The following is a 15,496-nucleotide window of genomic DNA, read 5'->3' on the forward strand; positions in this document are numbered from 1 at the left end:
TATCCTTCGTTTCCCTTAAATTAGAAAGAAAATGAAATGCCGTTGAGTTCATGATCAGTTCATAAGCCTCAGCTTACTAAATGGTTATTCCTGCATGTTTAACTAGCGTTGAGCTGGAGAAATCTGTCATGACCCTCTTTCTATTCAGTTCCTTTCACGTAGAATTAATATGTGTTCATGGACACCCGAAAACCTAGTTTTCGTAAACAAATATATGTTAGACACATTCGAATACCTCTTTTAATTCTGCTCCAAGGAGTTTCAAAGTGAAGAAGTGTCCAATGTTCTCGGTAGTTTAAGCGATTCTAAATTTTGTTTCCTTCGTTATGTAAGATACCTCTTTCATATAAAACTAGATCGTGATGTCAACATACGTTGATTATTTTATTATAATGCTGGATGATTCGCCTCTTTACGCTGTGGCTAAAGTTGTGGTGGCAATGAACTTTTTGCGAAAGAGTAACTAAGAAACAATGTATTCGTAGTGCTCGATCGTGTAACAGAGACAGTACAACAATGCGGGAATTTTATGGCATATATGTTTATCGTGTTGTCATAGTAGCAACTATATGACAAAATCAGATATAAAACGAGGAGTTGGAAAAAGCTTTGAAGTTTATGTTGAGAAGCAACTTACATTCATGGATAGATCATTCTGGGTCTTCTTGTTGCTGTCACTGGTAAGGTAATTATTCCAGTTAATTTACTTTTAATATCCTTAGTATCTATAACATTTTATATTTAGTATTTCACCGAAGTCTTTTCTCAAACACTGTTTTATTTATAATATTACATGATTCATAGTTAGTGATTAAAATATTTCGTTTCCTAAAAGGAAAAAAAAATGTTTCACTTTTCCTGCTGCATTGTTATATCGTAAACTTCATTTGTAATAAAAGCCCCAGCGAAACTTCGCGAAAAATGTGTTCGAAAAATTTAATGCACTTTTTCTATAGAACTCATTTCGATCGTAGAAAAATCATTATATCGACGTTTTATCAGTTTTGTACGAGTAATACAATGTTTCCACATAACTTCTCTCTCTCTCTCTCTCCCTCCCGAAACATACAAAACTTTGTTCCAAAGTCAGAAATTTACGGGGAGCAGAAGTCCCTTGCTACATCCCAGTTTGTATAACCAAAGAAAACTGATATAGACATAGATAAATAATTTCCATAAGAAACTTTTATGCAGTTCATGCATTAAATAAGAAAACTTGGTTTCCATATTTATTTTGACTGTACTGTACACACACAGAGAGAAATACTATCTACATGTTTCATTACCAAATACGAAATAATATTTGAAAATTTTCTAGTTATGAGAAGTTTTTATTGGAGAAATTATAATTTGCTGTTATTTTATACATGCATCCAACCTATTTCATAGCTTCATGTTAAGTTAATACTTGGTCATGGATATTCGTTTAGAACGGAAAAAATTCCACCTCATATCTATTCATAAAATAAAATTATAAATTAATAAAATGGTTGTACGAACACATTGAAGAGCATTTATGAACGTTTAGAGATACGCAAGTCGTTACGCAATATAATCCATTAATAACATAGTTTAAATACATATTACATCACATCATTTCATGTGATGATGTCCCATTGAAAATTAAACTCGAGTCTGCCGCGCCAAAGATGAATACGCTAATCATATGGCCACAAGATAACTTTTAGTTATATGATGTTGAAATATTGACAAAATCAGCTAATAAATAGAAGAAAGTACTGTACTAACTAAATTTCCTTTCTCTATAGCCATGAAGAACTTCTGCCATCCAGATGACGCTTGTTCAACTAAGTGATTCGTGATCAATCCATCGGCGTTATTATTTCTGTTTTTCTTGACCGGAGTTCGATACGTCTTAATTGAGGCAGCTCTCAATTTACCTGATGATGCTGGATGATCACCGGAAAAGTTTTAGTGCTCCCGACGATAGTAGATCCAGAGATCATTTACATTGAAGTTATGCTCATTAACAATGCCAGTTCAGAATAGATGGCCCATATAAGATTAGCCAAGCGTGGTGGTACCGAATACTGACTAGGTTACTTTCATGTGATCACCCTCTAGGTTTTTTTTTTTTTTTTTTAATCATACACTTTCTTAATACTTTCTATTCGCATCCACAGCTGGTAAATTTTGATGCATAAGCCAGCCGAGAAAGTATTTTTAAAAAATACGGTATGTAACTAACTTGCTTAAAACTTATGTAGAGTTAAAGATAGACTTTCTGGGAAGCAAGTTCTTTTGTAACATAACTTGACATTTTTTTGTTTGTGATAGAAACAGAAAAACGTTATTTTTTTTAAAAAAAAAGTATCGTTAGGATTAGGATTAGGAATTAGATTTCTGGGCTTTCGGCACCTCTGGCCGTGTTAGCCCGCCTAGGGATGCGCACGAGTCGAGATTTATGCCTGTCTCGACTCGTCTCGAGAAAATAATCTCGACTCGAATCGAATTCGAGACAAGACAAAATGTACGAGTTAAAATATACGCACACATCAGCCAGATCATTATGGCTACCTACCTAATTGTCAGTATGAAATGCTGCAACACATTAAAGCCTCAAAATAGTTGGGGAAGCGAATAATGAGGAGTTACGTAGCCTTATTGCGTTCATAGGAAAGAAAAAGCAATAATTATAACTACGCTAAATTACTATATAGACTCCTAATTGCTCATTCAGAGAATTTATGAAGTTTACTTTATCGCAATAGTTTTATGCAAACTAGATATAAGCTACGGTAAAATGTTTTATACAAACTACATTATTATTATTATTATTATTATTATTATTATTATTATTATTATTATTATTATTATTATTATTATTATTATTATTATTATTATTATATTTGAAGTACAATCAAATATCACGACATTAATTATTAGTTTTAATTAACTGAATTGAGCTGAAAATTAAATCTTGATCTCGAAAGATTAACTACTAAGTTTATCCGTTCTGTATCTTTCTAAAGTAATAAATGCTGGAATTGGTTTCAAGGCTGTTTCTGAGTGAATACTTTCTTCAAAATAATATAAAAATCATAGAAATATTTTCGAGACATTCGAGTCGAGTCGAGATTTTTACGAGCATTCTCGACTCGACTCGAATTTTACAAAGTGTGTCTCGACTCGAATCGAGTCGATATTCGAGATATGTCTCGACTCGTGCGCATCCCTAAGCCCGCCACGTATGAGGGATGACATATCTCGGTGATAACACTATCCGAGGAAAGAGAAGGAAGAGAGAACTAGCGAAGGAAAGAAGTAGCCTGTGACCTGTATGTTAGGTACCATCCCGGCATTTTCCTGGTAGAAATGAGGAAAACCCAGGAAAACCACTCAGGATGGCTGGCCTGAAAAAACTTTTAAACTTTTTCGATCGAGTTTCCTCACCGGGAATCAAACCCGGAACCTCTCGCACCAAGGACGAGACACGTATCACTGGGAATCACAAATGTGTCATTCCATGTCAATTCAACCGATTTTTAAAATATCACACACCATCTCAAATATCCTTTAAAATTTGGTGAACATGACTGTTTACTTAAACTGTGAACAACACATAAATGTTTCATGTATATATTTCTGTGTAGGAGTCGTTACAAAATGTAAAAATGGCACATGTCACAATTACAGTTTCAGCATCTCCTTGAACAAAACTCATTGTACAATTTGAACTACTACACTTAAAAATGTGATTAATTCTTGTGTTAAAAATAAACGTTGATTATTACGGCTCTTTCAGACTATGCGGCGCACGCCGCCGTGATTATTTGATTACCATTAGTATATATGATGCTTTTCAGATTATCTGGCCATGGCGTTTCGCCGCATGCGCCACAGTAAACATCAAGGCGCCCTTCAAGACGCTGCGCGGCGCGGCGCCTTACACTGCATGTTGATTACTTTTGTCGCTTATGGTTCTCTTCAGAATAGATGGCGTGCGCCTGACAAAATTCTGTTTGCTAGTTTATTGAAGGGTGCTAGAAGGAGTTGCTTTTGGCTCTCTTAAGAAATTGATTTTATGGGAGATAGAGAAACATTACTTAGTTTGGTGGAGGAAAGGCCCATACTGTGGAACAAATCTTTCGATTCATACAAGTCTAAGAACAAAATAACAGCTATTTGGAGAGAGGTTTGCAATAGATTGAATTCCAATTTATTTTCTCTAACAATTCATCGAAGGTTGTTATGGACATACGAAAATAATTTTAAAAAGTTGGTTTCATCACTTCGTAACTCACTAAATAATAGCACAAATGCACCAGCTACAGGTCTTTGAATATTCAAGAAATGAACCCATTTCCTTCCTCTATGCCTTCGTCGTTTAGATTTTAAGTAGAACCAGTACAAATATTTTAAATACAGCCCCTTTAAAAGTGTAATTTTCTGGTGATTTCATGTATTAGTTTGCAACCCTTCATATTTATTTAGACGCAAAAGTTTATATTCTCCGTGTACCTCAGTCTCTCCTGTAAACATTCGTATTTGTTTGGTGTTCGTCTGATTTGTACGTCCTGAGCAACTGTAATTTTCGTAAACGCTTGCAAATGCAAAAATTTTCACTCCACCGACAACAAAGACGGCCACCATTCAGGAACACTTGCACATACGACAACGTGAATGACGTTATTGACCTCCCCATACACACGGTTCGTCACACTCAAACTTTTATAATTTTCGGAGATGGTCGAGCAACCATTTTCACCATTTTTGGACCACCTCAGAGGGATTGACCCTTCCATATTTTACGGTCTTCAGTTAACTTCTTCGTTTTCACGTACTTTTTTTTTTTTTTTTTTTTTTTGTCTTGATACCATCTATCAATTGTAGCCTCATTGATAGGGATGCGCACGAGACGAGTCGAGACAGGAGTTTCCTGACAAAATTCGAGTCGAGACATGGCTCTTCCAATAGTAAAATATACATTTTTCGAGTCGAGACATCACTTTTACAGCACATTTTCGAGACGAGACAGCCACAAATCTTGTCTCGTGCGCATCCCTACTCATTGACCTCCTCTTATTCCTGTCACCATATCCTCTAGTACGTTCCTCATGATACAAGTCCTTCTTACCCAATGTTCCAACCAGTTTCTCTCCCTATTTTCAATAATATATACAATTGTTCTTATCTCCCCCGCCATTTGTAACCCTCACATTCATTTTCCGCTCGACCCAGCTATTTTTTTTATTCTTCTCCACATACTATTAAGGGTAAGCAAAGATAATTATTCAATTCTGCAATTCCAATGTAGCCAAGGTATCCGCGTTCTTCTCAAATTGGATATTGTTTGCTTGTTATTTTAATTTCTCTACAAATCTATTCTCTGACCTAACGAGGGACATGATAGGCATTTTCTTGGATGTCATATTGTAACCTTTGAACAACAAACCAGATTTTTTTTCTCTTTACCGATTTTGTCTAAGGTTCAAAGCGCAATCGATGTAAACGCTGGTTACGCAGAATTGATTGTGTATGGACGCTGAAATGACGGAGAGGAAGTTTGCGGAAGTAAATTTTTAGAACCATTGGGAAATAGACAGGATCTTTAACCCTCTTAGAATGCTACACTACAACACGAGTGACAAAATCGATCCAGGAAATTTTAGACATAGGTTGGTGTTTCTTAGTTCGGTTCCACAGACCAAACTTTTGATCACGCAATGTGGTTCCCTCTCGAACATTGGACACTTCTTCGCTGATAATGGTATTAGTTCGAACCTTGTCTCAATCATCAAGTTCGTACATGCGAATGAATGTAGAAGAAAAAGAGAAGGTCGCCAGAATAATTTCACAGAATTGTGAAGACAGGGATTCATACCAAAGCCTCTCGAAAGCGAAGCCAACACCATAACACTTCTAGTATTTTCAGTGTGCATAGACTTTCATGCTGAACGTGGCTTAACAACTCCGTTTCACAGCAAGTTACTCACATACCAATGTTACTCTTGTGATCGCTATGTGCGTTATTTGTGTATGCATTGTCAGAGATTACTGATTCTTATTCACCAAAGAAAAGATCATTATTTTAAAATCGGGTTATTAACAATTAATCCATCTATCCGAACTTCTTCTAGGAACTCGATTAATGCCTCACACACCATACTTGGAAAGTTTGAGTTAAATAATTAACCAGTTTAAGTTAGAAATGTATGATCATTGTATTTGTGATTTCCTGATTATCCCATAACTTTTAAATTATGCTAAGTGCAATTTTAGTTATTCCGTCATAACCGTCATAAAGTTGAACTCTCTTTCGGGAACAATCCCAAATACTGCACAAGACAGAAGCTCCAATTACGAGACAATAAAATTTAAGAAGTTATGCAAGGTAAAACAGAAGTAATAAAAAAAAACTAAAAGAAGAAATAACAAAATAGAAAATATAACGAATATATCTTTTAGGGATGAGCACGAGTCGAGTCAAAGGTAATTTTCTCGAGTAGAGTTGCGAGCCGAGTCATTGTTTTTAGGTCGAGTTTTGAGTCGAGTCGACTTTGATAAATTGATCGCTCGTTCAGATCGTTTTAATTCGTTTTGAAATCATAGCCTGATTAGAGTGGAAAGCGAAAGCCATGAGAAATGTAGCAGTGTGGAATACTTTTAGTGCTGGTCACGAGAGGGGACATTGCTCGCATCTCGTCTCGTCTCGATAACGAGACGACAATAGATTTTTATGAGACAGCCTTAATGAGACAGCCTTATGAGACAAATATAAGTATTGCAGTTCTTACAATGAAGGCTGAGACCTGCACGTTCGAATTTTGATTTTTTTTTTTTTTTTAGCCCAACCCGGATAGTGATGTCAACCGGCTTGGCACCGTTCAACTGAGCGAAAAGCTCGATCCGACTCGGTTGGGATGAGCCATTGTCTCGGCTCAATTCAGCCGATGACTTGAGGTGGCTCGGTTGGGATGAGCTATCGACTCGGCTCAATTGAGCTGATAGCTCGAGCCGGTTCGGTTGGGATGAGCTGTTGGCTCAGCTCATTCCTCAGTTCGGCTCGATAGTGAATGAGCTGTAAGCCGAGCCGCTCGAACTGTTGACAGCCCTAAACCCGGGCCAAGCAGTTTTGAACATGTTTGGCCGGCGCTCTATAACTTTTAACAATTTTTGACTCAACCCGAATACTTGCTTCTCCGGAACTCAAACCCAGAACCTCGTGGACCATGTCCTTGCCTCCTAGACTTCACGACTACCGAGGTCGGCAGCCAACTACTTTTTAGTATTCAGATACAAACAGCCTATCTTTCATGTTTATACACGGAATTCCTACAATAATAATAATAATAATAATAATAATAATAATAATAATAATAATAATAATAATAATAATAATAATAATAATAATAATAATAATAATAATAGTAGTAGTAGTAGTAGTAGTAGTACTAATAGTAGTATCATTGCTAAAAATTATATTGTCTCTGTAGGATACTTGAATACAGTACTTGAAACTGCACACAGGATTTGGCTCGTTTTGTCTCGACTTGACTCGAAACTCTGCCCGAACACATATAAAAACGAAATTGTTCATTAAAATCTAGGTGTAGGCCTTAGAATCTGATTAATGTTATTAGGTAGTCGTAATCAATCTCTGAGCTCTGAGATATGATATTAAAGAAACTCTACGAGAAAGTGCCGAGACGACACATGCTTCAGAAGACAGACCGTTGACGCCACACACTATGTACGAATGTAGCGTCCAATACGCAACCGCTCCAGGATCACTTCACCGAGACGAGTAGTAAGCGACAAACGAAGCTATGAATTATCATCTACGCTTAGGTATCAGAAATAAAAATGTTTGGGCATTCTATGCGTGAGTTGATATATGTTAGTATGTAGTAGAGATCTGCACGGTAGAGATGCAAAAAAGCCGGCTTTTTTGAATCGATAGTTTTTTTCACATAAAAAGCCGGCTTTTTTGGAAAAAAACCGAGAATTTTGGAAATTTTGGCTTTTTTCATTTTCATGATTTTTCTATCCAAATAGCTTTCTTATAGTATATTCTATATTTAGATAAGATTTCCACGACCTGAATGCCATATTTAGCTCTGTAATTCACCATCAAGATGGATGGAGCACATATTTTACGAATTAAAGCTAACATGAAGAATTGAGGGCAATTTTACAGGTTATTTAACTTTATTTTAACTTTTGAGTTATCGACAGTTTTTCCTTCTCTAGGTCATTTTAGTTTGTCATCCGTGTTTCATTTCTAAGAGCTTAGTACTCCAGCTTCTAGCACGAAAGTTAAACTTACGTTTTTCTATATATCCGTCAAAGCATACGTTTTTCAATATGTCCGTCAAACCGTATTTCCACATTTCTGTTATACTGTAGTAGTGCAATGATTTAGCAATAATTTTCCAGATACAACCTTGAATACCAATTTATACAAATAATCAATAGCGGATTTAGAAAAGTACTTTGGGAGGGGTTTCTCTGATTGTTTCGTTTTCTAAAAAGTCCTAATTTTATTTGGGAGCAGCTTGAAGTTTATGAGTACAGGCATAACTAATATTTCGTTTCGTTTATATGTTTAGCAATAATCTTCCGGATACAACCTTGAAGATCATTTTATACTGAGAATCAGTGGCGAATTTAAAAAAGTGTTTTGGGAGGGGTTCTCTTACTATTAATGTTTAGTTTTTCTAAACATTTGTAATTTTTATTTGACGGGAGCTTAAAGTTTATGAATAAAGGCATAACTAATAGATATTTCGTTCGTTTTAGACATTCCACAACTTTGGAGAACAGGCTTTAGTCCGAAAGACCGATCCTCTAACCTTCGCAAAACCGTCACTGCTGGTAATTAGTAATAATAACGATTTAAAAACAATAAGAAAGGAAGTCGGCCAACTCCTACACTCCTAGTCGGCCAGTACACGCACTATTTCTACATTCTCAGATGGAATGAAGGAAGGCTTTGTCAGAATGGTTGAATCCCGGACTTCCCGATAGAAGCGCAAAAGCCAACCACTCAGTCACGTTTGTTGTGCAGTTGTATTTAACTTAACTTAAATATATTCCGTACTCTTTTTTTTGTTCCGTAATGATATGTTGAATCCCTCTTGTTAAAAATTCAGAAAACTTGAGGACTGGGTAAACCGTGATGGTGGTCAAGGGCGCCCATGTTGTGGTTTCCAAGGAGGGGCAAGTATAAGCGACGTTTCAAAAATATTTCAAATTTTGCTGTAACTAATGTAAAAATCCTATTGGATTTTCAATATTCTGAAGTACATTTTCCTCTAGGGGGGGGGGGCAAGCGCCCCCTTAACCCCCCTGATGGGCGCCCTTGATGGTGGTTATAAAAAACTTGACTGTAGAATTTCAAGAATATACAGAACCATGTGCAGCCTTTAATTGTATCATACAAATCTAAGTATTTCTCTTATGTTTTATTTTAATTTTATTTTGTTTCAAAAAGAGGGTATGGAATATTTTGAAGTAAAAATACTACATACAATTTTGCTAGTTATTTGTGTATTTTTTGAAAGAAGTTTTTACTCTTAGGGTTGGCTCGTTTACACCAGCTGTTTTTTATTAAATAACTGGTTTAAACTAAAAAAATTAAAAGAACAAAAATGCGAATCGTGTGAACTTCATGGTGACGTTTCACATGTCAAACCATCTGCATTAGTCTTATTTCCTTTTCACCTTTTAATCAAGGTGTCCCATGTTCAATTCTCGGTCGAACCACAACCCTTCTTTCATGTGTAAACCAAGTACTCTTTCGGATGTCACTTTAAGCGAAAGTCTTCTCCTTGATAACCTCGGTATTACGTAAGGATGTTAAGCCTAAACATACAAAACGAAACCAAATTATATATTTCTGCATGCCTGTTGTTTTATAAAGAAGCGAAGGTTGCTTAAATATATTGATTAAAATTGGTAAAATTTATCGATTGCCTACTTAGCTTCCAACATTAGCTTGGATTGGACTTTCAATGATACCTACATACTAAATTTGTAATTTAATATTTCAGTTTTAGAAAAATAAACACACTGCTGAACAAGACTGCACTTATTTAATATAAAAACACATTTACACGTGACGTTTCGATCTTCTATCCAAGATCCTCATCAGACGTACACTCACATCTGATGAGGATCTTGGATAGAAGATCGAAACGTCACGTGTAAATGTGTTTTTATATTAAATAAGTGCAGTCTTGTTCAGCAGTGTGTTTATTTTTCTGATTTTATTCGTAAGACGTTGACTATGATTGTGTGTCACTCAGTTTTAGCGTACTGATTATAATACGTTGACCTTTAAATTTTACATGCAAATTAAATTTTACAGGATTTTCCCGTTATTGTTTTACATTTAAAAGAATGACGGGATTTTCCCGATGGCTAGGGCGGGAGTTTCTCAATTTAAGAAATTTACTGACCAACTTTTATAAGCTTATGGGACCTCTTCCAGCATAACCCCGTTGTTGAATAATAACACCAAGGCGAAACAAACTTATTTCTGTGAATATGTAATATAAATACATAAAGCAAAATATCTAAATCAAAAAACCTGGTTTAAACCCCAAAAAAGCCTGGTTTAAACTGCCCCCCAAAACGGGTTTTTGGCATTTTCAGAAACAACCATGGTTCTTGCCAACTCTGCTTACTTTTGTATATAGGAGGTTAAAATGTGTTTATTATATACATTGGTTAATCCTTTGGAATTCATAATGTAAAAATGTTGAAGTAAAATTGTTTAAAATATCTTTTCGAAATTCATGGTTTACTTTCGAGGTTTTATATTATTATCGGCATCAACCACTAATTAAATGACTTTCTGTGTTATAGAGAAGCGAAACAAAGTCTGCTTTATCGATTTAAAGCAGAATTTTGAAAAAAAGCCCAAAATTTCCCAAGCAAAAAAGCAAAGCAGAAAAAACCGAGTTTTTTTCCAAAAAAGCCGGTTTTTTTCCGAGCCCTTGCATCTCTACTGCACGGGCCGGAATTTTTAGCCCGGGCCCGGCCCGACTCTTGAATTTATAATGTGAGGCCCGACCCGAGTCCGAAACATGTTTGAACCTTTAGGCCGGAGTCCAGCCCGAGCTCGTGTGATAATCAAATGAGCCCGAAATAAGCTCGAATTACAGAAACTTAATAATTAACGCAAAATTATATTTTTTATTTACAACAATTAGGGGTTTAATTTTGCAGTTACCATGATTCAGAGAGAATAAGGAAATAAGGGTTATCGTTTACACTTACTAACTATATGAATTATCTAAAGAAAATGGTCTTCGTCTCCCTTAGCCTCGGTGCATAATCGTAGCACGTTAAACTAAATATTTAATTTTATTTCATTTATATAAATTCTCATGAATACTCCAAATATTTAAAAGAAATGTCAATATGTACAAATTCTTATGCAAATGGATGTGTACTGAACTAACTCAGATAGTCCTCAAAGCAGTCACTGTCGATTGCTATGAAGAAAAAGAATGGAATCTACACTCTGGCTGCTCAAACTTTCACTAACTGATAAGCTAAGCATGTTTATTTCTTTTACATTTAGTTTTTCTCTCCACTACACAGTTAGCTTTACTCTCAATTACACAATGATAGATTTTTACTGTGGGTATTTCAAGTTAAAAATTTAGACAAGCTTTGAAAGTTACCTAGAAAAAACGGTCCGATAAATATCGTTGTACAGTATATTTATAAAGTTAGGCCCGAGAAATATGATTGTATATTTAAAAATTTACGGCCCGAGTCCGGTCCGAACCCGAGGTGAGCCAAGCAAGTCCGAGCCGTGCAGACCTCTAGTACGTAGGGCTGGCATGTTTTCATAAGCAATCGTATCTATTTATATATTGTAACAACGTTATGTCAATCCATTATCAATATTTTAATAGTTATAATTTGAATTTATGAAAGAAAAAGGTATTACCACATATTATTGTACTTTGGTGAACATTCTTCATTACCTAAAATATACTATTTTATGTATTCCAAACATGATAAATTCATATATATATATACGCATTTTTATGTTTCTCCATGATGAGTTATTAAGGTATATATGGTCCGGAAATGTTAAAAAAAATACACACAATTATTTTAAACACAGAAACATGCGATGATGCATTGACCAATACCTAGGTATATGCGTTATACTTCGTTTGATATGTGTATTGTGTCGTGTTTTAGTTGTCTCACAATCCAATCGAGATCCTAATCATATTTAATTTATATTTTCAGGTGTTCACAGTGACTGTAGTTGGAGAAATGGCATGTAATGGTAACAACAACTTCCACTGTGTCAATTGCACTACTTTGATGACATGTGTGGATGGAGTAGCTTATCCAGACACTATAACGAACTGCCCAGATGACACTCAATGCAATATTAATTCACCGTACGGTTGTGATGGATTGCACGGGTGTAAGCTTCCAGACTTCGAGTGTTCTGACACTGGAGTGTTCCCAGATCGGGAAAACTGCTCTCTGTATCACATGTGTAAAGAGGATGGATCCAATGGTTATTATCATTTTGTTTATTCATGTCCTACAGGAGCAATGTTTGATCCTAGTTCAGGTAAATGTGTTTTAGAGGACGAAACGGATTGTTCACAGCTCTCATACTTCTTCTAAACAAAAGACTCGTAGCAGCGATGATTTAGTGGACGATGTGTAAAGTTTTAATTCAAATTCCGTACAATGTGCATAGTAAAAAAAATGTATTACCACATCAGGAAATAAAAGTTACTTAGTGCTTTTATGACATTGGTGCCAAACAATTGCCCTTCTTCGTATGTTTTGTTATAACTAGTGGTTGAGTGATTATAGAAGTAAGCGAAATATCATGTGTTTATTTATTTTATTTCGGAGATTCAACTCCTTTATTCTCGACGGATTCCAATCTCAATCAACAGATATAATTCTTGAGCCCAAAAGGAAATCCAAACCATTTTTCGTAAACATTCATTTTTAAAAACGAGTTATATTGAAATATTTTCTTAAATTGGTTGGCTGATTTGGGAATGCAAACCAAATGAGCTCCCACTGGGAATCGAACTCGGGTACGCTGACCATATCGTAGGGCACTACACTTTTTTTCACCTTAAGCAGACAGGGGGAAGGTCCGGAAACGAAATCTGGTTACTTAATCGATGTCAATACTGAGGTACAAGATTTATTGTAAAACTAGGAGGTTGGATTGATCAGAAAGAAAAACTTAACTCAAAATGAATAAGTAGAAAGTAAATGAATAAGTAAGTCCTACTGGAAAGAGCCTAACTGCAGTGCAAACAGATGAAGGGGTAAACTCAAACTTATACAATATGGAATATGAAATTACAGATGTTTCATTTACTCATGAACATTACTTGGTCCTACCTCGTGGTACAGTCTTTAGATAAAACACTCTAGTTCACTGAGCATTATTAGCATCCATCGTAGTTGTTACAACTTCGGGTTTCTACTGTAGTTTTAAATATCCGGAAAACTGGTTCCGAAGGCTCGAGTGTTGTTGGAACAGGTCGGTCAGTTCTTCATTGTAGTCTTGCATCAAATCGTAGTGCTCAGAGGTCTCAGAGTTCCTGCTGCGGCGTGAGGATCTGGGTATCACGAGGTAAGTGTCCAGAACTGAGAATCGAATCCAGGGATCTTAGCATCCTAGAAACCATAACAAAATTCGTTTCAGAAACATCCTGGTGTGGAATATTCTTATAACACTTGCAATGGAGAGAACAGGGTCAGCAAATCAAATTGTTCTCTTGCTCTTCGGTGTCGATCGAACGGTTGTATGTCTTTCTGGTCCGTTTTAGCGAATAGCGATCGGTTTTGTTCCGAAGCGTGGATTTTCACGGCGTATGAATTCTAAAAGTTTATATTTGGATTCCTGTCTATGTAGGAGTTTGAGTTAATCATTTGACTGATATGTTAGCAGAAATTTCTCTCGCTATGAGCTTGTGTTTCTAAGAAGTTTGGTAACATTATTAAATTAAGCCTGTTATTTAATGTAGCAAATATCCAGTGATTAAACAAAATGGAATAGACGAAACGGGAAGAGAGAACAGCAAAATATAGAGGTTGATTTTATTCACACATTGCTTTATTCCTATATGTGTTAGGTTCTTTATTTTATTTCATTTTATTTATTTATTATTATTATTATTCACGTGTTACCAAAAAGTAATTATCTTATTATCACCTCATGTATATGTCCAAAGTTTCAATTTGAAGTACCATTCTACCATCTTATTATTCATTGATTTCAACTTCAAATAACAGAGATATCCTAAGCCTCGTAGAACCAGCCTTGTATTAATCAGCTATCGTTTTCAAAAAATTAAAGTCGAAATAAGGATTAATGAGTTTACAACAGACAGAGTTCGGATTTGGTTACTTTCGTTTCGAGATTCTTTTGAATCGAAGATAATGAATTAAGCAAAAATAATACGGTGGATTTGTACCTTGATTCTCTTTCAAATTGATCAAATTATTCATTTTGTAAACACACTTTTATTTATTTATTTTTAAATTCTGAACCGCACAGTAATGCACATTCAACCGAAGCAATGAAGCATTGGTTTAGTAAGCAGTATAGTTGTGAATTCCAATTTCTTTTCTGTCGAACACTTTCATATAAATCATGACTGTTGTTGTTGTTGTACGCATGAATCCTTTAGTGTGTGGATGAACAATAAGGAGATGAGGTAAAAGGAATCCGGTAGAACGGTCTCTTAGTAAAACCAGCTTCCGTTCAGTATTCCCGTCCTTTCTAAGAGTGAGACAACCGTTATAGAGCTCTATGGTGTAGATGACTGCCGATCGTGGGTGCGACACCAAATTATAAACTTATATTAATAACCATGTGTATATTAATAACAATGTACGTATCATGTGCTGCTGTAGCTCAATAGTAGAACTCTCATCTCTAGTGCATGGGGTCACTGGTTCGATCCACCCCAAGTGAACAAAAAATGAAAAATAGTAAATTTTCTCAAAAATGATTTAGTTGATTAGTGTTTTTAAATACGTTATGCCATTAATGATACTGAAATTTGGCAATAATCAGGTATTTTCGACAAAGTTGAGAAAGGAGTTCACTTTACAAGTTTACTGGTGAGAGTGAATTTTGTTAGCAGGATTTTCTTAAAAAAAAAAAAGTAAATAACTGAGCTGACCACCCTGCTCTATCGGTTTCCGTAAGGAGTGAAGTCAATATTACGGAGAGTCAGATTATACTAGGAATGCTGCGTTCATTCAATATGGTAAAGACAATTACAAGAAAGATCAATAAAATCTCAAGCAACTCGCAATGTGCTGATTATACATTATATATTTAAAAAAATCACGAACGTATTAGCTTCAACTCTTCAGGACTGCATGCAAAGGAGATTTTATTTTGAAACATTATTAGATTTTCACAGACAAATCTAGAATCAATAGGCTAGGAGTGGGGTGTAAGAAAACAATATTGCTGGGTTCACAACAGATATATTTAGACTTA

At 35.5% G+C, this 15,496-nt stretch overlaps 1 protein-coding gene across 2 annotated transcripts; it reads left to right on the forward strand.

Annotated features, from left to right (window-relative positions):
* The first annotated feature begins 234 nt into the window (after positions 1–234).
* LOC145681549 (uncharacterized) lies at positions 235–12,831 on the forward strand. 2 transcript variants are annotated; one of them, XR_014130809.1, is made up of 2 exons: positions 235–685; positions 12,241–12,831. XR_014130809.1 is itself a non-coding variant. In XM_081753188.1 (2 exons), exons 1-2 carry the CDS (start codon positions 570–572, stop codon positions 12,631–12,633), a joined length of 504 nt encoding a protein of 167 aa, XP_081609314.1. In that variant the 5' UTR covers positions 237–569; the 3' UTR covers positions 12,634–12,831. The 2 variants fall into 2 exon arrangements, 1 of the variants encoding a protein (XP_081609314.1); XM_081753188.1 differs by having other exon boundaries at positions 237–680.
* Positions 12,832–15,496: the final 2,665 nt, after the last annotated feature.

This window comes from Thermobia domestica, chromosome 3 (genome assembly GCF_964235325.1).
Source record: "Thermobia domestica chromosome 3, izTheDome1.hap1.1, whole genome shotgun sequence".
NCBI classification, from domain to species: Eukaryota; Metazoa; Arthropoda; class Insecta; order Zygentoma; family Lepismatidae; genus Thermobia; species Thermobia domestica.

Coding starts and splice junctions, on each gene's coding strand:
- LOC145681549 (XM_081753188.1), top strand. CDS start 570: ATGACAAAATCAGATATAAAACGAGGAGTTGGAAAAAGCTTTGAAGTT. Junction 681..12,240: donor TCTTCTTGTTGCTGTCACTG/GTAAGGTAATTA, acceptor TTATATTTTCAG/GTGTTCACAGTGACTGTAGT.